At 31.2% G+C, this 23,947-nt stretch overlaps 3 protein-coding genes and 1 non-coding gene across 4 annotated transcripts; 2 read left to right on the plus strand and 2 right to left on the minus strand.

The window, feature by feature from the left end:
- Positions 1-408: 408 nt before the first annotated feature.
- On the plus strand, positions 409-3,497 carry LOC108848807 (probable trehalose-phosphate phosphatase G). Its single transcript, XM_018622252.2, has 9 exons — positions 409-688; positions 1,412-1,478; positions 1,584-1,975; positions 2,061-2,201; positions 2,287-2,358; positions 2,445-2,558; positions 2,640-2,876; positions 2,958-3,191; positions 3,280-3,497. Exons 3-9 carry the CDS (start codon positions 1,757-1,759, stop codon positions 3,340-3,342), a joined length of 1,080 nt encoding a protein of 359 aa, XP_018477754.1. The 5' UTR covers positions 409-688; positions 1,412-1,478; positions 1,584-1,756; the 3' UTR covers positions 3,343-3,497.
- A 163-nt stretch (positions 3,498-3,660) lies between these two features.
- On the minus strand, positions 3,661-5,227 carry LOC108848806 (uncharacterized). Its single transcript, XR_008944238.1, has 3 exons — positions 4,475-5,227; positions 4,191-4,347; positions 3,661-3,992 (listed from the first exon to the last, which is right to left on the minus strand). It is a non-coding gene; the product is annotated as an uncharacterized LOC108848806 (transcript).
- A 630-nt stretch (positions 5,228-5,857) lies between these two features.
- On the minus strand, positions 5,858-7,339 carry LOC108853201 (protein INAPERTURATE POLLEN1). Its single transcript, XM_018626648.2, has 2 exons — positions 6,551-7,339; positions 5,858-6,389 (listed from the first exon to the last, which is right to left on the minus strand). The coding sequence occupies exons 1-2, from the start codon at positions 7,244-7,246 to the stop codon at positions 5,994-5,996; spliced, it is 1,092 nt and encodes a 363-aa protein (XP_018482150.1). The 5' UTR covers positions 7,247-7,339; the 3' UTR covers positions 5,858-5,993.
- Positions 7,340-14,254: 6,915 nt separating this feature from the next.
- Positions 14,255-17,597, plus strand: LOC108851447 (adenine phosphoribosyltransferase 3). The gene is made up of 6 exons (XM_018624879.2): positions 14,255-14,476; positions 14,918-15,028; positions 16,760-16,852; positions 16,946-17,095; positions 17,183-17,241; positions 17,380-17,597. The coding sequence occupies exons 1-6, from the start codon at positions 14,392-14,394 to the stop codon at positions 17,431-17,433; spliced, it is 552 nt and encodes a 183-aa protein (XP_018480381.1). The 5' UTR covers positions 14,255-14,391; the 3' UTR covers positions 17,434-17,597.
- Positions 17,598-23,947: the final 6,350 nt, after the last annotated feature.

Here is a 23,947-nt window from a genome sequence, read left to right on the forward strand (position 1 = left end):
ATATGGTAAATCAGACGGCTGTTTCACGCCGTTAGAAATATAATACTATAAAGATTTGGAAAGCACCAGAAATCCAGAATAACTATATGAAATGTAAACGCATTGCAGAACATTACCCCAAAAAATTGAGAGTTGAATAAATGAAAGACTCCGCTCCGCACCAGAAACAAAAGAATATGACTAAATGAGGGACTCACTAATCATAAAGTAATGTATTAATTTTATTTAGGGAAGCTAATAACGTGGAATAATAATAATTAAGAGCAGGAGGATGCGATGGCAATGTGGTATATAAGTCAAACATGTGAGGTGTATTCGACATTGAACAACAGCTTAATAACCTTGTTAACCACGTCTCTTTCTCTCTCTCGCTGTCTGTTTGAGAAACGGACCTGTTTTTTTTTTTTTTTTTTTAACAAGAGAAAGGGAGTGTATAAATAGCAAAGCCCATCATCCTTCATTTCCTCCCTTCCCCTCTTTCACAATCTCTTCCTGATTTTTCGTATATTCTCTCGTAATTTTTTCAGGGTTTTCGAGAAAAAAAAAAGTAAACAAAACAAAATCTCTATCTCTTCACTGATTTCGATCCCTGAGAATCTGTTTATCTTTGAGGAGATAAAAATCTGCATTCTTCAGAGATTTTCTCTTCTGGGCTCTTCTTTTGTGTTTTCCACCTCGTTTCAATCAGGTTTTTAAATCTAAACCCTAGTTTGATTCTTTAGATTTTAGCCGTTCGTTCGATCTGATTTGAGGTTCATTTTTTGCGTTTTAATTATCTTTTCTATTGACATTTACGCCTTTTTATTCCTATGTGATGTGATTAAACTCTGTTTTTATTTTTGTCTACAAACTCTGTTATCTCGTAAACCTTACAGCATGATTTATTGCAAAACCTTGTCTTTTGAAATCGATGTAATGATACTGAAAACTTTGTTCTCTTTTATTAGAATGGTCCTATGACCAAACCAAACTAAAGACTAGTTTAGTCATTGGTATGTTACTCGCACTTTTTTGGACCAGTTCTGTGAAACTATAAGCTTTTTGTCGGTAGCGTTATTAAATAATACTAATAGAAATGGTTGTCATATCAGAAAGGCAGTTAGAAAAACTTCGGTACTTGTCAAAATCAGTGGCTCCTTTTCTCTTCGTATCATTAAACAACCATTAAGACGATTAGGTAAAAAAAGAAAACAAGAGGAAGACGATATCAACAAAAACATAACTCTCGTGTTGACTTTCTTATGTACTGCTTTTTCTCATTTTCTTAAAAAGAACTTGAAAAAGGTTCAATCTTTTTACTGACCTTTTGTGAGAAAGAAACTTTAACAGTTTGCCTTGTCCTGTAACATTTAAAAAAAATCAGAGATTTGCAATATTATTTACTCGAGTTTATGGTGGTCATGTTATACAGGGTTTGAAATTGAAGCTAAAGATCAGCCTAAGAACGTATTTCCTGGTGAAGATTAAGTGATGATGAGGTAATGTGAAAAGAAAGCTTTCCATTTTTAGTTTTTTTTGTGATTCAAGAAACATACTTTTTTAAGTATTGTTAATGTTCCTGAATATTTGCTTTTTGTGTTCAGTGTTCACTGTTAATGGACCGTTCACCAACAAGCAGTGACAAGAAAACATTGAAGAAGTGGTTTTTCATTGACAAAACAGTTGGATAAACACACAAGTTCTTTAGAAGAAGTATCCCATCCCATCCCCCATTGAGTTTCTTACTTGAAAACATTTTGTTTTTTTCTGGACTTCGATGGATACTGACCCTGATTCACCAATCAACAAACCAAGACTCGGATCATCTTTCCCTTCAGGAAGATTCTCAAGGAAGAAGATCCCTAAGCTCGACGATGTCAGATCCAACGGTTGGTTGGAAGCAATGATTTCCTCTTCCCCACCACGTAAGAGGCTAGTCAAAGATTTCAACGTCGAGATTGCTCCTGAAGATGACTTTGCTCAACGGGCTTGGATGGTACTATATTTTCTTACATCTCATTGTGTTCTTTCACATTTGTTTAATCTCTCTGTTTTTATTCTCATTCCTCTCTTCTTGACAGCTCAAGTATCCATCAGCCATTACCTCCTTTGGTCACATTGCAGCTCAAGCGAAGGACAAGAAGATAGCTATGTTTCTTGACTACGATGGAACTCTTTCCCCTATAGTCGATGACCCTGACCGTGCCATCATGTCTGACGCTGTAAGAACCATTACCCTTTTGTATTTTTTGGATATGCTAAATTATGATGCTCTCTGGTCCGAAACTCTCTGTTTATCTCTCTCAGATGCGTGCTGCTGTTAAAGATGTCGCCAAGTACTTCCCAACAGCAATTATTAGTGGTAGAAGCCGTGACAAGGTTAGACTACTCTTAAACCATTATCAGCACAATCAAACTAAAAAGTTAAAAACGCTAAACAGTTTAGAGGTTTTCTCATATGTCAGGTTTACGAACTGGTAGGACTAACCGAACTCTACTACGCCGGTAGTCATGGGATGGACATCATGACTCCTGCAAATGCTAATGGCTCTCCTGAAGAAACCAACTGTGACCAACAGGTGAATATTATTGTACCTCAGTTCAAAATATATGATCAATCAACCTCTTCTAATCTCTTTGTTACTTGTTTTTGTTTATAGGGTGAAGAGGTAAACCTCTTTCAGCCTGCTAAAGAGTTCATACCAGTCATCGAAGAGGTTTATAAATCCCTCGTGGAGCTAACTAAAGGCATCAAAGGTGCAAAAGTAGAGAACCACAAGTTCTGCGCTTCTGTGCATTACCGTAACGTTGATGAGAAAGACTGGCCACTCGTTGCTCAACGTGTTCATGACCACCTGAAACAATACCCTCGTCTGCGTCTAACTCACGGCAGAAAGGTACTCTTCTTACTTTGTGGATATATAGTCTGTATAATGATCACATATGTTATGTTAACATGAGTTGTTAATATGATTCAGGTTTTAGAGGTTCGTCCTGTGATTGAATGGAACAAAGGAAAAGCAGTTGAGTTTCTGTTGGAATCACTCGGATTAAGCAACAACGATGATTTTCTCCCAATCTTCATAGGAGATGACAAGACTGATGAGGATGCTTTTAAGGTACTAAGGGAGAAGAAGCAAGGATTTGGAATCTTGGTATCCTCTGTACCAAAAGAAAGCAATGCGTTCTACTCTCTTAGAGACCCCTCAGAGGTACATAATATAATCTAATAGTCTATCTCATCACTTATGTTAATGTTACATATGCAATATTTTCTAATTGGGTAAAATGGTGATGCAGGTGAAGAAGTTTCTCAAGACTTTGGTGAAATGGAGAAAGATGGAAGACTCTACAAGTCTCTGATGATTGTGTAGGAGTATCAGAAGAGCTTCATTCAACTCTTGCTTTCTATTTTTTTATCACATTTTAGTTTTCTTTATCTTTATTAGTCTCTGCTATTATATCTTTAACTGATCATTTTTCCATATTTTCCATGAATTAAGCTGTATTAAAAATCACTCTCTTTTCATGATTTATTTCAACCCAGAGCACATATGAAGTAGAATGTTGTCTAGCTAAAATGGTAAATGAAACAAATCGTCAGCTCATATAATAATTATTCTGGTTCAGTTTACAGATCAAGGCATCAAGGAGAAGCAAATCCTTTACAGAAACCAAAGAGACTCTAGAAACTACTTTTAATATCAATCCCAAAGTATATAGTGAAGGAAAGTGGGACTAGATAGAGTTCTTAGCCGCACGACCAATATGCATTTCCTTACCTAAAAGGATTTGACGGTTCATTACCCGCATAGCATGAATTTTATCCCTTTCATCTGCAAAGCTAACAAAACCATATGTCTCTCCAGTTCCTTTGTTAACGCAAATCTTTGAATTCCTAGCCGAACGATAATGACTGAACTCCTGTAGTAGCAAACCATACGTGGTCTCTGGGGCCAAGTTCCCAACATATATAACGTGCTTTTGCTGCTGCTGCTCCTGCATCATGGGCGGTGGTGCAACCTGCTGCATCATAGGCGGATGCTGATTCGGGCCTGGTGCAAAAACACATCCGGGTGGAGCAAAATGAGGGAAGATCGGGCCAGCATGTGGTGGAAAGCGATGTGGATACTGCATCATGGGAGGACGATGATTCGGGCGTGCAATAACCAATCCGTATGGAGGAAAAGGCTGGAAGAGCTGGTCAGCATGTGGTGGAAGCTGAGGTAAATGCTGCTGCATCATGGGCTGAGGATAATTGTGGTGTGCAATATTAACCTCTCCGGATGGATCAAGGAGCTGTTCAGGTTTTGGAAGCTGCTGGTTAATGAGATGATTATCAAATAGAGAATTCTCAAAAGCCTGATCCTGCAAAAAACAAATTAATCCCAAAAATATAAAACATCTTTCTAGTACTATACTACTCATGTCAAAATCATTCTAAGATAGTTGTAAAAATTCAAGAAAGCCATGATGGGGGGGAGAGGTGAAGAACCTGATGTTTAAACCCTGCAAGAAGCTTGCATACGCTTACAAGAAAGAGAGCGATTTGATTCATGTTCAACACTCCAACAATGCTGGTGATTGTATCCTTCCTCAATTGATTCGCTTCACGGAAGATTCTCACAAGCTCCTCCATGATCATCGCACCACCACCATCCTCCTCCTCCTCCTCCGTCGTCACTGAAGTCGCCGTCTCCATAACTACCGTTTCACTCTGAGCATGAAGACGAAAGGACGATACCCACTTATCCGAGAAACGTTTTACGAAACGGTCCTGTGCTTCCGTCATCTCATCTTGTAGACGCGAGACTGTTCCGTTGATAGTGTTCCCGAGCTGGGAAGATAGTTCTTCCCACGCAGCAAGGTTACGGAAAGTGTGGACGGGATCTTGATCGTCGTCGTCGATGAAAGACTTGATGAGACTGGTGAAAAGACGAGGGTTGATGTCGCCGAGGAGGAGGATCGTCGTCTCGAGGGGGACAGTCACAGCCATGTCTTTAGGTGTTTGGACCAGTCGGTGAAGAAGTCATCGAGTTGATTGAAAGGTCTGGTACGTCGGAAGAGATCTTCAGACATTTCTGGGAGAAGAAGAAGACTGACGTACGACGGATGAGAGGGTTTCTTGAAAGGTTTTTCTTTTATTTTTGCTCTGTTTTTTTTGGAGGGAAGGCATGTATATAACGGACTCGGTCAAACTGTATAACTAACTCGAATCTCAAAAAGTTCAGTGATACGCTTCGCTTCGGTTAAATCACATGAACCATGCAAGGCAATAAAACCGGATTGGTTTGACTCTAATCAATTCGAACCTCATAAAATTCTATTTGGCTCGGTTAAATCACTAGAACCATGCAAATTTAAACCCAACTTTGCCTTTTTTATTTGTTTTTTTTTTAGAAAAATCAAAAGTCAACTGTGACAAAAAAAAAAGAAAAAAAAATCAGTTATTGAACAGATAATTTACTTGGCGTCTAACAATTGTTTAAGAACCTTTACATGTTTTCAAGCCCAATCAGCGTTGGAGATTAGGAGTAAAGACACTACACCATGCGACATTTACAAATTACAAACATCTTTAGTTTTTAGAAGAACACACCATAAGCACATATAATTTAAAGGCCCAAATCTTCACTCTGTGCTTGCAATCTTGTTTCTCTTTTCTTTTCTTTTACCAATCATATAATCTTTGTTAATCATCTTTTAGTTTTCTATATATTTAACAGTTTCTGCTTTAATATCTTTAACTGTTTTTTTTCCATATTATTAAGCTGTACTAAAATCACTCTATCTATTTTTTTCTCACAAGTTTACCCTGAGCACTTATGGAGGAGATTCTGTCTAAAATGGTAACTGAAACAAATCCTTACTTCATAGAATCTTCTGGTTCAGTTTACAGATTAAGGCATAAGAGAGAGAAGCAAAGCTAAAGAGAAATAAATCTTTTACAAAAACCAAAGAGACCTAGAAACTGCTTTAGTATCAATCTCAAGTATATAAGAAGGAAAGTGAGGCTAGGTATTGCTGTGAGCTGCACGGCGAATATCCATTGGCCTATTTAAAAGTGGAGCACCGTTCATTTCATGCATAGCACGTCTTTTCTCCCTTTCATCTGCAAAGCTAACAACACCATATTTTTGGTTACGTCCGGTGTCATTCTCAATCTGTACCACCCTAACCGAAGGATAACGTCTGAACATCTGTCGTAGCATATCACGCGTGACATTCAGGTCTAAGTTCCAAACGTATATATCGTGTAACCGTTCAGGTTGGTTCCGGATCATGAGCGGAGCAGTACTGTAGTTAGGTGGTGGAAGCTGAGCTGCATACTGCTGCATCATTTGCTGATAAGCAAGTAGATAATGTGGTGAAGCCTGGTTAGCAAAAAACCGAGCCGGTACATGTGCAAGCTGTTGGATCATAGGAGGGTTACCAAATTTTTAGATTAAAACATATAATCTCAAATATTTTCTCTACTAATCATTCACTAATCATCCTTAAGAAAAAAAAAACATATCAACCAAAAACTAAGTGTTAACCGGAAGAGAGTCAAAGGTTATTAGAGAAGAACCTGATGTCTAAACCCTGCAAGAAACTCGCATACGCCTTCAAGAAACAGAGCCGCTTGATTCTCGTTTGATAAATCAACAATGTCGGCGATCGTAGTCTTCCTCAGTTGATTCGCTTCACGGAAGATTCTCACAAACTCCTCACCCAACGTCACCGAAGCTGCCGTCTCCATAACCGTCACGCTCTGTCTCCCACGCTGAGAAGAATGAAACCACGAGACCCAATTATCCGAGCAACCTTGTATGAAACGCTCATGAGCTTCGCTCATCTCACGTAGCAGACGAGAGACCGTGTTGTTAATCTTGTTCTTGACGTCATCGACGAAGTGGTTCGCTGGAAACGCCAAGGCTCTCCACGCAGCGAGATCTCCGTGATCGCGGTTCGGGTCTCTGAAAGATTGGACGAGACTGAAGAAAAGATGAGGATGGATGTCGCCGAGGAAGAGAATCGACGTCTCGAGCGAGTTTACGCGCCACGAGGGGAAAAGGAAGTAGGAGATGGTGTCTCTGTTCGCGTAGTGGTCGATAGTGTCGTAGTAGGAGATCAAGTCGCTGAAGACGGCGCCGTTATTGACGGCGGAAGGAGGAGAATCCCGGAAGAGAGGGATGCAGCGTTTGTTTAGGTGTTCGGACCATTCGGTGTAGAAACCATCGATTAGATAGAAAGGTCTGTTACGTCGGAAGAGATCGCCAGCCATTTCTGGGAGAGGAAGAAGAAGACGATGATGGAGAGGGTTTCTGAGAATTTTCTTTTATCGTTAGGTTTGCTCTGTTTTTGGAGGGAAGGCATATACATAACGAACTCGGTTTAACTATGTAACCAATTTCAGTCTCATTAATATTCAAGATTCGGTTCGGTTAAGTCATCAGAACCATTCCAATTTAAAAGCTCGTCGTTGTGTTTTTGAGGGAAGGCAATTCGAATCTCATAAATTTTCATTCGGTTCGGTTAAATCTTTTTTTAAATGAATTTTAAATTTAAACCCAATTTTGCTTCTTTTTTAAAAATAATAATTTATTTTCTTATTCTAAGAATAAAAAGTCAACTATGAACAAAAAATGAATTAAATTTCAAATTACTGATCACATAAATTACCCTATTTCTACATTCACACTACCCTATTTAATTGTGTTTAAAACTAACAAGCACCGTTAGATTTTTCTCTAGATATTACGCACTTACAAACAATACTATTATCATGTTGTTTTGATTCAAGGTAAGAAGTTTTTTTTTAATTCATAATAGAATTTTACATTATATTTTTTTTACGTTTGTGTTTTTGAATAGTAATATATACTAGTTATTACGATTTATATTAATGAATGATAAGTTTGGAGTATTTTTACTCCTCGATCATATATGGTTCTTATATCAGTTCAAGTCATGGTAATCATTAGTGATTAGTGTAATATATAGTTTTCGGATATGAATGAAAAACATGGTTTAGGTTTAGGGGTTTCTTTTATCGTGTGGATTTGGGTCGTTGTGAGCTCTGTTGTATATTCACAACATTACGATTTTGTAACATGGCTAGATCCTAGACCAAAGAGAGAGGATCAACAACTAAAGGTGTCCGAAAACTTGCATAAATAATATAAATAGGAGAATACTTCAATACTCAACGGTCAACGTTAAACCACTTGACGGACATTTATCTGAATCCGGCCAATAAAACATTTAAACCAGTAATCAGTTTGTTGTTTCGTTCAACTAAATAAACCATATGGCACAAAACTGGAAAGAATAATAATATAGCAAGAAAGTATAACGAAAAAAGAAATCTGAAAATGATAGGAATAAAAAAAGACTAATGGATAATGGCGCACATCTAACAGTCATCCACAAAAAATTATGAGATCGTCTAATTGATTCGACCGATTATAGTACACTCCACAATCTATTAGTACTATAATTTTTTTTTTTTTGAAAAAAGGACTTTCTTAGTACTATAAATTTACCACTTTCTTTTGTATCTTTTTCAATTAATCGATACGTTGTATTCTACAACCTCATTCCTAATGTTGAGTATTATATGATTCATTTTGCTAGAAACTAGAAATAGCATTTTTATTAACTGTTCAAAATTTTAATAAGAGAAATACTTTTTCTATTCTCCATAACAATTATGCAAGCAAAATATAAAATATTAATATGATCTTCATGTACCAATAGAAAGTAAATTGTTTTCTTGTTCAAAGGAAGTGTTAGTTTCAAAATATTGGTTTACAAATTATGTTTTAGAAACTTGTTTTAATAGTTTTCTTAACAAATGGATTTCTAACTTAATTTGTGATCTATACTCATTGTCAAACTGAAATTAAAAGAGGAAAATTACTTATATTGGGATTTTAATATAGATAAATTTTTAGATTATTAAATTTATCTTATATTTAATTTATTTTATGATTTATACTTTTTATTACAAAATAAATATCTAAGAATAAATAACTAAGAAGTATTTATTCTAAAGGTATAGTTAATTTATAAGAAAATATAATTAGAAAAACAAAATTTTAAACTAAAGTTTGTACAATTTAATAATATTTGTCATTTTAAAATATTACTAAAACTAAATTAAATAATTAATATAAAATATCACATAATGTGAGTATAAAATCTAATTAAATAATAACAGTAAAAAGAATTTTTTTTCTTTGTTGTGTAGTATGTATATATATTTAAAAATAGAATAATAGTAAAAAAGTACTATTTTCGTATAAAAGTAAAAAAGTGGACTCACAATAGCTTACCAAAACTGGTCATATGAAATCTAGACATCATACATGACACGGAATAAAAGAGATTCGCCTACTTTTGAGGCAACAATATTGTTATTGCTACCGATAATATATGGTTTCTCTCATCAATGGGATTCGAGGTTCAGAAAATGTCATTAGAGTAGACGAATCACGCCACTGGACATCTTTGTCCCAAGTTAGATTCTGAGCATGGTTCGCCAGATTTAGTGCAATAATGGACGAGATCGACAGAATAACAACGAAAAGACTGGTAGGGGGGTATTATTGTTAATATGCAAATTCGAATTGAAGGAGTGGCCTATCAAAATTCAAAAGGTGGTGACCTTTTTTATCTTTATTCTAGACCATGGACATTGGACAGGCCTGATTAAAAGCTCCAGACAAATATTTAAATAGATAAATAAAATCTAAGATTAGTAGGAAAGAAGAACATCGCTTTCATTTTTATTTGTTTTATACATAAGTTTCGGAATATTTTAATTTACCGAGAGAGAAAAAAATGTCTCAAATAAAATATCTGTAACTATGGATTTGCCACTCTAAAATCCCACTTGGAGTGTGTGCAGTAAAGTGTGTTTAGATACGAGAGTTAGGCAGATTAAATCTGAAGGATCTTGCTCGATCTAGTTGATTTTTGTTAAGATTTTCTGTCTGACCGTAGTGTATGTTTTTGAAAACAATGAATTCACATTTAAATAGTAAACTAAGTGGTTATCCACGGAGTCACGGATATAAATATTATATGAAATATATATAATCTATATATAATAGTACAAAATATTGAATGATAATTAGAAATATTAAAAATATAATATTTAACTCGAAATAGATTGAAAATCTAAAATCTAAGAAATGTTTTTCTAATAGCATGAAATTTAGTGATAAATCAAAAATCTAAATCGCTAAAAATATTTTTTTTACATAATTTTGATCAATTGATTTATAAACTCATGATTACTGAACTGAAAATCTATTTTAAATCACTTTATAATCATCATATTATCTTATCTATCACTTTATTAAATGTTGATGCATATTAATTATCCGTTACAAAATTTCATAATTTGATGCAAAATACCTAATGAATGCTTAGTAATAACAATGTTGGTGGAATTATATATGCATTTATCACATTATCTTTTTATTTCTCTCATTATTTTTTATATTTTTATCACATTATTATCATTATCTTATTTATAACCCAGGTATAGGACTTAAAATCCGGATTTACGATCCAGTCTGAAAAAACTGATATCTGGGGAGTATGTGTCCGTGTAGTGTTTCTACGGATCCGGCGGATCCAGATACGGATCCGAATAGTGAAATTTTAGGTCTGAATATGTAGATCCGGATCCAAACCTATTATATATTTAAATTATATTTATATATGTATACCATATATAGTTTATATATAATATAACTAAAATTATAGTTTTACTAAATTTCAATAAATTTTCATTTAAAAAAATAATTTTAAATAAATTAAATAAATGATTAATTAGCTAGTTTTAATTTATAATTTTAATTTTTTTAAACGTTCGGATCTGGATATCCGGGGATATTTGGATTTTAGTTTTGATATCTGGAATGTCTGAATCCGAATCCGGGTAACAATTACACCCGATTAAAATAATTAAAAATTAAAAATCATTAACCAATCAAATTATAACAATTTTGTCAAGACTTTACTGGTGATTGATAATGTAAATAAAAATCGTGAGTTGTCAATTAATATATAGAAGGATAACAAATTCATAATGCTTTCTAGAGAAATTTATTTTACTTCTCAGTTACCTTTTATTTTTCTGTCATATAACATATGTGTTACTCTGATTCTAGAGAATTTATGTTACACGAATATGTCTTGTTGAAGTTAGATCATATTCTTTATGTTTCATAATAAATTAAATGTTGATTTTTTTCTTGCTATACAAAACTCAAAAAATATCACATTAGAATTTCAATGCAGATTATATTTACTTTTAATCTAAAATTAATTGTAAACTATATTAATTTTATAAATAATTATATTCATTTCAAATTCTATTGGTCAAATAAGCATAACTAATTACACCTTAAATACATTTCAGTCACATTTTTAATATGTGAGAAAATGTCAAAATGACATTTTTAGTTAGTTTGAAAATTTTGAACCTTCTATCTTAAAACATGTCATTTTAGTTGAACGGTTGAGCACGTCTTTAAAAGAAACGACATAGCCAAATCAAATTAGTAGTTAGTACATACTGATAATATTTATTTTAGTCGATATATTTTCCATAACTATTTTAGTACATACTTAGCTACGTTTTATCATAAAACAAAATCACTAGAAATTTTCTCATATCTATATATTTTTGGAAATTAGTATTATACAGAAAGATGAAAGAGCATTGACGATTTCATTGCAGAAAGTCATGGCATGCAGAAAATTAATCGTGCACGTAAAAGAATATCAAATATAAGTCTCAGTTTGCTAGGTATTGTATATGGTATTGAAATTTACTTCTCGACTTGCAAAGAAAATTATATTTATTTCCAATTAAATAAAATATAATTGGAGAAAAATCGATGAAAAACATCTCATATCGGAAATATAAAAATTAATCTACTACTATATAAATGGTTATGGTCAATCCACTCATTACCAATTGATTTTAAGTTGGAAATCTATAATTAATCCAAATCTAACATGGTATCATAGCGATAAAATCAGTTGACCTAATTTACTACAACAACTACTACTATACCGATGTTGGGCCCTCTGTGGATGTTATTTTCACATTGTCCACTCTTCTAGATATCTGAGCGTGAGGGAAGATATTGATGAAAAATATCCCACATCGAAAATATAAAAATTAATCTACTACTATATAAAGGATTAGGGTCAATTCACTCTTTACTAATTAGTTTTAAGTCGGAAGCCTATAATCAACTCAAATCTAACAATAAACTCTAACCACAAGTTTATTCAAATGATTTGTATGGAGAACTGAAAAATAACAAATAAAGATAAAGGAGTTTGATTATTCAAAATTTCTAATCAAGAAGATAAGATAACGAACAGACCATTTGTCTCTCTATACCTACGAGATAATTTAACGACGGAGGGCGACTTTGCCTTCTAAGCTTTTTGTATTTACTTTAATGAGCATGAGTATTGTTGGAGCTAAACCAAATAAAGACAATCAAGACAGACGAATGTTTGGACGACACGTTCAAAACGCTTCGATCATTTCCATTAATGAGACATAGATATGTCTTGTACTAGTCATAACACTGTTTAAAACAAAAATTTAAGAACTTTTTATTCGTTGCACCGAAAAGAAAACGAAAAGTGTATTCTATTTAAAATGCACTTTCAGTAATCAATATTTATAAATTCTAAATCACTAATTGCTATTGTATTTTCTACACTAATCTAATATCCTGTGTTAATTACTGGAATTCATACATAGAAAAACTTATATTTTAAAATTCAACATTATTCAGTTAAATATTTATATTATTTTTAAAAAATTCTTTATGGAGAATATATTCAATCTAATATTTAAAAAGAACTGGAGGGATTTAAAATATAGTAAATGTTTATATTATTTTGGTTTATTGTGCAAGTTGTTATGAGCTTTTAAACATATTATATAATTTCATTTAAAATTAAGAGATTTATAATTTAACTAAGAAAATCCACCATAACATCTTAACATCACAAAATTATAAACTCAATAGTCCTAATAAAATTAGACATAAGTATACTTCAAATCATTATTCTATTAACATAGAAATTATCATCTTTTTTGAGAAATAGAAATTATCATCTTAACACAAACCATTTTAAAATCTCTTATATGTTATCAATTGAATCAAATAGCTAACAATGTGTAAGTTATAAAAAGTATAGACTCCAACTTATTGTCTAAACCTACCTAAGAAAAACCTTAAGGATTATAGTTTCAATCAATACCCTGTTTCTAGAGATGATATAAAATTCTTAATTTTTAATCATGAAACATATGTAATTGATTTTAATGTAATAAAACATATTTTGACCAACTTATATGAAATATACATGTTTCATAAGAAAATCCGAAAAGCATAGTTAAAGGATATGATCGACTATATAAATTTTACTATTGTCAATCGATAATTAATAAATTAATAACAATTCTACATTGTAATATTTAAACTAGATTTTGATCCGCGCTTTGGAAGCGCAGAATATTTTACGATGAAAAATTTCATTAATAACTTAACAAATATTTTGATAACTTTTGAAAAGTGTGTATTTTAATATTTTTTGTATTTAAATCAGTGTTTTTAAATTCAACCCGATTGTGATTATACCGGTTAATCCGGAGATCTGACAATTCAATTTAGGTTTTTAAAATATTCATATTAAAAAATTACTAAAATCCGAGATTAACCGATTGAACTGATGGATAACCGATATGTAATCTAATTTGATTTAAATTGTAATAGTTTCATAATTTGTAATCTTATAATCCAAATTTTGAAGTTTATTATTTTGAAATTTATGAAATTATAACGTTTTTTTACAAAATTTTAAAGAGAAAATGATAGATATAAAATAACTAAGATTAATTATTGTATTGTTTGGAAACATTGATAGTCGTATAAAAAATATATTGTTTTTAAACATTGATAGTAGTATAAAAAATAAGTATATTATTTGGAACATGAATAATAGTATAAAGAAAGGAATATTAATGATTTAATGTAGGTTTAACTATAAAGTATAAATGTGTATTTAATTTAAAAACTTACATAATAAATATTAGGTCCAACAAAATATTTCTTAAAAGTTTTAATAAGATAGATAGTTGTAGTGATTTTTTTCCCTATCTCATTGGCTTTACAGTTGTACACAGAGATTTAAACACATTTTAAGCACACGCTATATAAGCACATAGAATCAGAGTAATGTTTAATAGATATAAATACTAGTAAGTGTCTAACTACTGCTTCACTTTTCTCTTTCTCTCTCCCAAAATCCTTGAACAAGAGAGAGAGAGAGAAAGGAAGAAACACAGCGGATTTCTTTATCTTCTGTTCTTCGTTGACAATGTCGGGAAACAAGCAAGAAGAGGATCCTCGTATTAACGGAATCAAAACTAAGATCCGTGTCGTTCCAGATTTTCCCAAGAAAGGTATCTTCTTCTTCTTCTTCTGCTGTTTTTTTTGTTTATGGAAGAGCTCTGTTTTTGTTTGTTTGTTACATGCTTTGATTCGTCTGGTAGAAAATGTTGTTTGTCTTAAAACTAGTTTTCTTGTTTTTAAACAAAAAAATTGTCAAAAATAGTTTTCTTGGTTGTTTTTTTACCGAAAATGCAGGTTTCTTCTTCTGAATTCTCTTTGCTTGCCGACAATAACATTTGATTTAGAATAATATTTTGGACTGGCCATGAACAGTGTTGTTGGTCTTGAATCTTTTTTGTTTGTTTCCGATGAAGTTGTAACTTGAGAAAACCAAGAATCGTTTCTTTTTAAAAAAAAACAAGAGTTAAGGTAAAAAAAAAGAGAGAAGAATTGTTACATAAGTATGAGTAAAAACGAATGTGAAGGGTAATGAAAAAGGAAGAAAATTGCAGGAATAATGTTTCAAGACATAACAACAGTGCTGTTGGATCCCAAAGCCTTCAAAGATACAATTGATCTATTTGTTGAGAGATACAGAGACAAGAACATCTCAGTGGTTGCAGGTATTATCTCTAATTTATAATTCATGATTTCTTTTATTAATTTTGTGAACACTGATGTAGTGTAATTTTACGGTGGATTTACTGTTTAAAAGATTCGACCTAATTGAGTGAACTCGAATTTTTTATTGGTTTCAAGAAATCTAGGTTAATTTATCGGTTTAAAACAGTAAATAGTTTATTTTGGTGCGTCGTAATTAGTGGAGTTTTTGGATTCAAATGGTGATTAGTGGAATCTTTAACATGTAGTTTCCGGTCTAAAGGTTTCTTCTCATTGTAATTTGATGGAAAATACTTATTAATATACATCTAAATTAGGTAGCTCAAAGTTTGTTATTTGAAGTGGTTGTTCTAAATACTTAGTGCTCAACTAATTGTTTTGATTAAAAACTATTGTTCTTGTTTTTGCATGTGGTTGTGTTTGATATTATTCAAATTATATTATTTTATAAATATAATATTACATACCCTTTTTGACATCATAATCATATATTAATTATGATATACTATCAAAATTCGAAAGTGAGATACATATGGAAAGAGACAATATACCGTTCGTACTAACGTTTGCATTTTTACTGACGTACATACATGCACAGTTGTAAAAAGAATCATTTTTCAAGTGTAATGCAAATTATCAAATATTTTCGTTAATATCGTTGCTTTGATCAAACTTTTGGTTGAGACAAGACTCTCAAAAATATAATCTTTGTGGGTGACTGAGTGATGGGATGAGATTGATTGCCTGGATCATTCTTCCTCCCAAATCATATAAAAGAAAAGTTTATTTATCCCATATACTCTTCCACTTTTTTTAAAGCTTATAATTGTTTGATCTTGCCTGTGTGAAAAAGCGCAAGTGTTTGTTTGTGTGTGGTGGGTATTGTTTGGATAGATGGGTAGTTGAGTGATGGATGTAACCCTTTTTAAAAGAGTTGGCCCCAAAAGAACTTGATTTGGGTTTTCTTTCTTTTTCCATCATCATTGTTTTGGCCAATTCTTTCCTTCTCTCTTTTTCTTTATGCCTCTCTTCTTCTGTGTAGTGAAGTACAAAGATTATACTGTTACTGTTTAGTGGATGTGAAGTATGATGAAGTACATCATTTCCTTTTACTTTTTAAATCTGTATACTTTTTTCAGTTGCCTTCTTTAATCAATAGAATTTTGTCTATACAGGTTTTAAACGAAAACGATTAAAGTAATACAAACTCATTTGATATATACCAAAATCTATCAGCGGAAAACCATGAGAACTCAATGCATGAATATGTAATGTTTCAACATTTCCATTAGGAATTTCTATTTGAATATTTTCATAAAACCGTGTTAAAGGATGTGCTTATATGTGCATAGCACATGGCTAGTAAGACATGACACAATCAACAAAAAAATACAGTTGAATAATATTCAATCATTTTTGTTGACAAAAAAATGTCAGTGTATAAAATAAGATAAACATCTATTGGGTTTGTTGTTGGGATATAGATAGCTTCACTACTTGTAACATTCGACCGTATCTTTCGCGTTAGTGCTATGGAATCTGTCGATTGGGTCTGTTGTTGGGACAGATTGTCATTCTTTCGCTTTTTCTTATATACTAATTTTATTAATGAGACTCCTATGACATCTTAATAACAGCACATATAATAACGTAGTTGAAATATTTATGCCACTTAATTAGACCTTCTTTGCTAAATGACATAACCATTATAACCACGTTTGTTGTCATTTCAGGAATAGAGGCTCGTGGATTCCTATTCGGTCCACCAATAGCGTTAGCCATTGGAGCAAAGTTCGTCCCTCTCCGTAAACCCAAGAAATTGCCAGGTACTCTAACTTCTTAAACTAATCAGAGTATATTTGTTTCAGACATTTTTTTTAACAAATAGTTTATGGTTAAACGACGTAAAATGTTAATAGGTGAAACGATATTTGAAGAATACGAGTTGGAGTACGGGAATGACCGGCTAGAGATGCACGTAGGAGCCGTTGAGGCTGGAGACCGAGCTTTGGTAGTTGATGATCTAATTGCGACCGGTGGTACTCTTTGTGCTGCCATTAACTTGCTCGGTAAATTCACCATGCTTGATTAAAAAAAACAATTGAGTGATTAATTTCAAACCTAACCGATTGATAGAATTTTTTGGATCGTGTCAGAGAGGGTTGGGGCAGAAGTTGTGGAATGTGCATGCGTGATCGAGTTACCCGAATTAAAGGTTTGCTGTCGTGAAATTAAATACATTATATTCGAAATAATAAATTAGAGATCTTTTATTTAGCAAAAAAAAAAATAGAGATCTTTTAAATTGGTGTGACATTTAATTCTGTCGAGGTGGGAATTTAATATTTCGCAGGGAAGGCAGAGACTCAAGGGGAAGCCACTATGCATGCTGGTGGAGTACCGATGATGATTTTAGCTGAGATATTTGGATTAATGATTTGGTTAATTAAGTTTTGGTTATGCACCGAAAATTCGGATTACGCAGACTTATTATTGGATTATACAATATTTCAATTGAAAATCTGGTGGATTAGCTGGAACAAATAATATAAATTTCTTTGCTGCTAAAAAGTAGTACTGCACATATATATATATATGAAAGTTTTTTTTTCGAAAAACATATATATTAGTTTTTCTCAGTGGTATATAGTATTAGTATATAGTATTTTCTACAAGTTTAAATTCGGGTGGTGAGACAACAACACCTTGTATTCTATGAGAAGTTGAGAACCTATATATATGAAAACATACACTATCTAGTTCTGTTTACGAGAGTAGACCACCTTCTTTTCTGACAGAGGAACTAATTACTTTGATGTTTTCAAAAGAAATTTAAACACAGCAGTATTTGAACTAGAAATCATGACTAGACTTTAAATTCTATAGTACTTATTCTCTTTTGTGAGTATATCGTCCACTTTTTTTCAACTCTGGCATGGGAATCCGTGCAAGTCGGTGGTAACTTTCATTCAACCAAACACATAGAAAAGGAGTATTTAGCCAATTTATGAGGTCGAATACTGAAATTGTCGCTACTGTTGTATGTTATTACTCTCTTGTACCTAAACGTTCGTATAACAGTAATTATTGTATATACTGACATCTATATATGCTTGGAGTGGTAAACGGCGTCCCGCCCTGTACCGCAGTTAACAATAACAAAATTCTCTACATATTATTATATATCTATAAGTTTTTATAACTGTTTGTTCCACATCGTTCAATCCGCCGTTCAATCCGCAAATCACCATTCGGAGCCATGATATGTATTTCCTCTGTTTCAATATAGATGATGTTTTAGAAGAATTGTTTTGTTTCAATTTACATGAAGTTTTGAGATTTTAAGGTTACTTTAACTTTATTGGAAACTGTTCAACCAATTAGATTAATCTATCTTTTTTATAATTGGTCAACTGACTTTAAAATTATATATATAAAATACTTTTTTAGAGAAAAGTAATTTTCTTAATCTTTGTGCATTGAAGCATAACATCAAGTATTATGAAATAGAAGAAGTATTATCTAATTTAAAACCACAATTATAAGAGACAAATAAATGATTTCCTAGGTCAAGAAGACAAGAGCTATGATTAGGATGTCCATTTGATATTGTAATTATAGATTATAAATAGTCTTCCACCCAATTCTGTTTGCCATGATTATGTTTTGCGATCATATTTTCTGAAGTCAAACTAAAACACACATCCCCACATAAACAAAAAGGCCTAACTCTTGCACTAAATTAACAAAATAAAAACTACGCCGTGTTGCTTTTTCTTCGTTTATTAACAAAAAGGCTCAGTGTTGCTTTTTCTTCGTTTTATTGTAGACCAATTTAACTATCTAAATTTATATAACGTTTGACCAAAAAAAATATATCTATATTTACATAATACTAGGTGTTTTGCCCGCACATGCGGGCATAATCGTTTTACTAATAATTATTAATATATGTATTATGATTTAAACACCATGATAACTTATTCTTTATATTCTTAATCATTTTAGTTTTTTCGATTTTTATTTCGGTCTATGTCTTCTTAACACAAATGAAAACTTTAAAACTATGAAACCATAAGAGCATAATTACATATCAAATATTGCACACAATAAATCACTAAAACACACATAATCCAAGTAAAAACAAAATAAATAAAAATTAAATAAAAACTAAAGTTCGATGATAATTTAGAAGATTAAAAAAACAAATTGAGATAATAACAATATTTCATTGGTTTACTTGATAAATATATACATTGACTTATCTTAATATTTCATAAATTTACTTTTAATAAAAGAAAAATAGATAATGATAGTTTTATTATTAAAGTTAATTTATGGTTAATTATATAATGATAAATCTTATTATTCATTAAAAATATATCAATTTTAGCCGTTTTAGAAAATAAACCATTAAATACATGTTCATAACATAATTACAAGGAAACTCTTTAAACTTAATATTAAAACATATTTTTTTATAGATTAAACAGTAATAAAACATACACATGAAATAACTACCGAAGTAATTAAGAATAACTAATTCATAATTCCAAACTCCATGTAACAAAAACGATTTGTTCTTATACTACTTTCAAGCTCAAAGAAAGAAGAAAAACATAGAACTTCAACTAAAAAACAAATATCAAAAGTACAAAATATAGATGTCAAAAACTATTATCGAGAAAATTTGGAATGAATGAGAAAAATGAAACTATATAATTTAAATCATCTTACATCATATGAAAATAAGAATTGGTCCTAACTTGTTTAAAATAATTATAATTTTAATTCCAATTATAAATTTTGAAATCGTTATATTATTTAAATTAATAAATTAATGATTTAAGCTAAAAACTAATAAGAATCTTGTGAAAGTTAAAATAATTATAATCATAGATCCAATGAGAAATTTCGAAATATTTATATTATCTAAATTAATAAATTGATGATTTAATCTTAAAGCTAATAAGCATATGACAAATTAGCAAAATTAGCTAAAATCAAAGAATATATATAAATTAATAAATTGATGATTTAATCAAAAAACTAATAAGAATATGACAAATAATCAAAATTAGCCAAACTCAAGAAGAATGTGACAAATCAGTAAAATCACTTCATAATAATAATACTTATATTATTTAAATTAATAAATTAATAAGTTAAGCTAAAAATTAATAAGAATGTTGTGAAAGTTAAAATGACTATAATCATAAATCCAATGAGAAATTTCGAAATATTTATATTATTTAAATTTATAAATTAATTAGGAAGTTTGAAATATTTATATTATCTAAATTAATAAGTTGATAATTTAATTTAAAATCTAATAAGCATATGATAAATAAGTAAAATTAGCTAAAATCAAAGAATATTATAAAATTAATAAATTGATGATTTAATAAAAACTAATAAGAATATGACAAATAAGCAAAATTAGCTAAAATCAAGGATATTGTGACAAATCAGCAAAATCACTTTATAAATAATAATATAGAAAACTAATAAGAATATGACAAATAAGCAAAATTACCTAAAATCATGGAATACATGACAACTAAGCAAATTACTTCATAAATAAATTTATAAATTAATTAGGAAGTTTGAAATATTTATATTATCTAAATTAATAAATTGATAATTTAATTTAAAAATCTAATAAGCATATGATAAATAAGTAAAATTAGCTAAAATCAAAGAATATTATAAAAATTAATAAATTGATGATTTAATAAAAACTAATAAGAATATGACAAATAAGCAAAATTAGCTAAAATCAAGGATATTGTGACAAATCAGCAAAATCACTTCATAAATAATAATTAAAAGTAAAAAAATTCCATGTGTACAAGTTTATATGGTAACATAAATACTTTTATTATGTAACATAAACTTAAAACACTAATGATTTTGAAATATTTAGTAATAAATCAATATTAAACTATTTTATATGACAATTTTTTTCAATATAATAAAATTATATTTGATTGCGTAAAATAAATCTGAAACATTATTATATACAACATACATATAGGTATTTATCTTATATAATTTAAAACTATTTTAAAAATATGTAAAATAATATTTTGAATAACCAAAATAAACTATTGTTATACAATGATAATTATCAAAATAATGAAATTTTCTTTTAATATATGGTTAATTGTATATTAACAAATATAATTATTCGTTAACTTAATAAAGACTTTACAACATAATATAAATTATTTTTAAATAATGATAATTACCAAATCAATATAATTCGTTTTTAATTTACAGTTATTCATACATTAATTTGATTTTAGTTTCTGGTTAATTGATACAAACTATTTTTAGATAATTATAATCATCTAACCTAAGAAATTTGTTTCTAAATTATGGTTGATTATATATTAATTCGTTTTTAGTTTATGGTTAAGAATGTATGAATAAATTCAACTATTTATTAGATGTAGTAATAAATCATTAGGAAAAATCCTAAAAATATGATAAAAAAAATTACCTAAAATCATGGGGAATATGACAACTAAGCAAATTTACTTCTCAAATAATAGTATAGATAAGTAATAAGTTATTTATTCAAGAAACTACTTTAATTTACATTTACAAAAAACTTTATTTTAGTTTATTGTGATTTTAATCAAAGTAATTTAAAAATTTATAGTTGAAAACCTCCATTGTATTTAAGATTTTCAAATAAAGACGAAAGTAATTATTTCCACTAAAAAGAGAGATAAATTATATTTACATTAATTAGCTTTATGAAAGAAAAAAAGTTTCTTTCCATAAAATCACTATTTGCATGAGACTTATGAACACAGAACTGCACGGAAAGAATAAGTTTGACCTTAATTTGAATTTTATGTTGATTAGAAGAGTCTCTTATAAAAAAAAACAAAAGAAGAGTCTCTTATCTGTTTATAAGTTTAGTTTTGAGGATTCTTGTGTTGCGTTCCAATACTTTATTCAAAGTTTGACAGCTGCATAGTCCACAGAACTCCTTAATCCAAAAGTAAAAACTGGTATGATTGCTCAATGATTTCTTAGGAGTCCGTGTTGCCCCCTTGAAGCTTAGCTCCTTGAGAACTCAAAGCTGGTGATCGTAGTCATATCACCTTGTGTATCTGTAGGTACACAGAGAAGAGCTGTAAATGTTTTGGACATATACGAGGTTGATGTCTGAGTGTTGGTTTCACATTTCTTTTGTCCATCTTTCATGTGGATGTGTACACCACATGGTGTTGATAAAGTGTTTGATACATCCAAGTCAAAGACTTACATGTTCATGTGTCATATCTTGAATGTTCTATCGTATGATTTGAAATTGGAGTGACATCTATTTTTCCCCTTTTCTAATATTTTAATCATGCTGGCTACTAAGTGATGAGAGTTTTCTTTTGTGCAGAAAGCCAATCTCAACGCTGGAGAATCAGGGAACTATGACAATGTCTACAAAATAACAAAGCATGAATTTTCAGTCTAGTGCTACATGCTTTAATACTTAATCTCACTTCCTACTCTGCTCCATTTTTTTTGTTTTGCTTTGAGTTCTAATTCATTTTCTCAGTGTCCTCTTTTTGGTTCTTATGATCTTTGTATAATTCACTGAATGTAAGTCACAGTGATATGCTTTGTATAGTATGTTGCAGCTGAATACTTGGAAGTAACGCATGATCAAAAGACAAATTGTCTGGTAATAAAAGCTGCAACAATATTTGGTAAATGGGATGATAGTCCTTACTATGTTGCTGGTGAGTGGAACCAGCAAGACGAAAGTCAGTGATCCCGCATAAATGCCTCGTTTCTGTGGAGAAGGACCAAGCCACCACCTAATGTCACTAGACACAACTTAACCTCATTCTCCATCACCTTGAACGAGCTGACACCTGGATTTGTAACCTTTTCTATACTTGTGTTAACTCTCATGGATTTAGGAGATGCTTCCTCCGACAGACTCATAGCTCTAGGCTAAGACTGGACCAACGGCATCTGGCGAACGGTGAATATGAGAAGGCAAACTTAGAGAAACAAGGGTTAGAAAGAAGACAACGAATGGTACGTACGTTACCATTAACATTTCACTGGTCCATGATGATCTCTCTAGGCTGATCTTTTAACCTTGGACGACTGTTGTTTGTCTGTTACATTACGAGATCTCTTGCACTGTTATTCTGCAGTTGCGGCAACTTCAAGAAAGCCTGTGCAGACCTAGATGGTTCAAGAAACAAGGAGAAAGTGAAACGTTCAAGTACAGGGGCAGTATTGTGAAGCACGAGGACAACAGGAAGTGGGATGATTGCCCCGACATCTTGGGGGAGAGCAGCTAGCAGATTCTCGGTTTCATTTCAAGGTAATATACTCTCATCCTATCAGATCTTTAAGCATTATATGTACCTTGATAGAGAACCTGAAGTCAGATTTTTTTATAACAGTTTCGTTTCTTGCATTGAAGTCTGCTTAAGAGAAAAATTTTCATCCGGACATAAAGCCTCTGCATTTATCCCTCTAACGGAGAAAATTTTCATCCGTTTCTCGCATTGGGCCCGAGGCCTTTTAATTTTATAATATCAGTTGGTGCACAAAGAAAAAGAGAAAATTTTCATCCGGACAACATTGGAGTTGTTTACACAGAATCTTGAGATGGAGAATCAAAAGCTAATGTTCTGCTTGCAAGATGGGCATAGAAAAAGATATCAGAAAGGGTTTTTGCCTTTTTGGTTATATTCTTTTTGTAAGGATGTGTATTCATTATCTCCTAAGGTATCTGTATATTCGTATCTTTGTTTCTTTCCTATTAGTGAGAGCAATATGGGCCTCAACGTAACGGTCCATAGAAGTGGTGAAGAAGTAAGCCCAAGTCTTCCTCTAATTCAAAACAGAGTAAAGACAAATCAGAGCCGTTGCTCTGTGTACGAAGA

This window comes from Raphanus sativus, chromosome 4, assembly GCF_000801105.2.
Source record: "Raphanus sativus cultivar WK10039 chromosome 4, ASM80110v3, whole genome shotgun sequence".
NCBI lineage: Eukaryota > Viridiplantae > Streptophyta > Magnoliopsida > Brassicales > Brassicaceae > Raphanus > Raphanus sativus.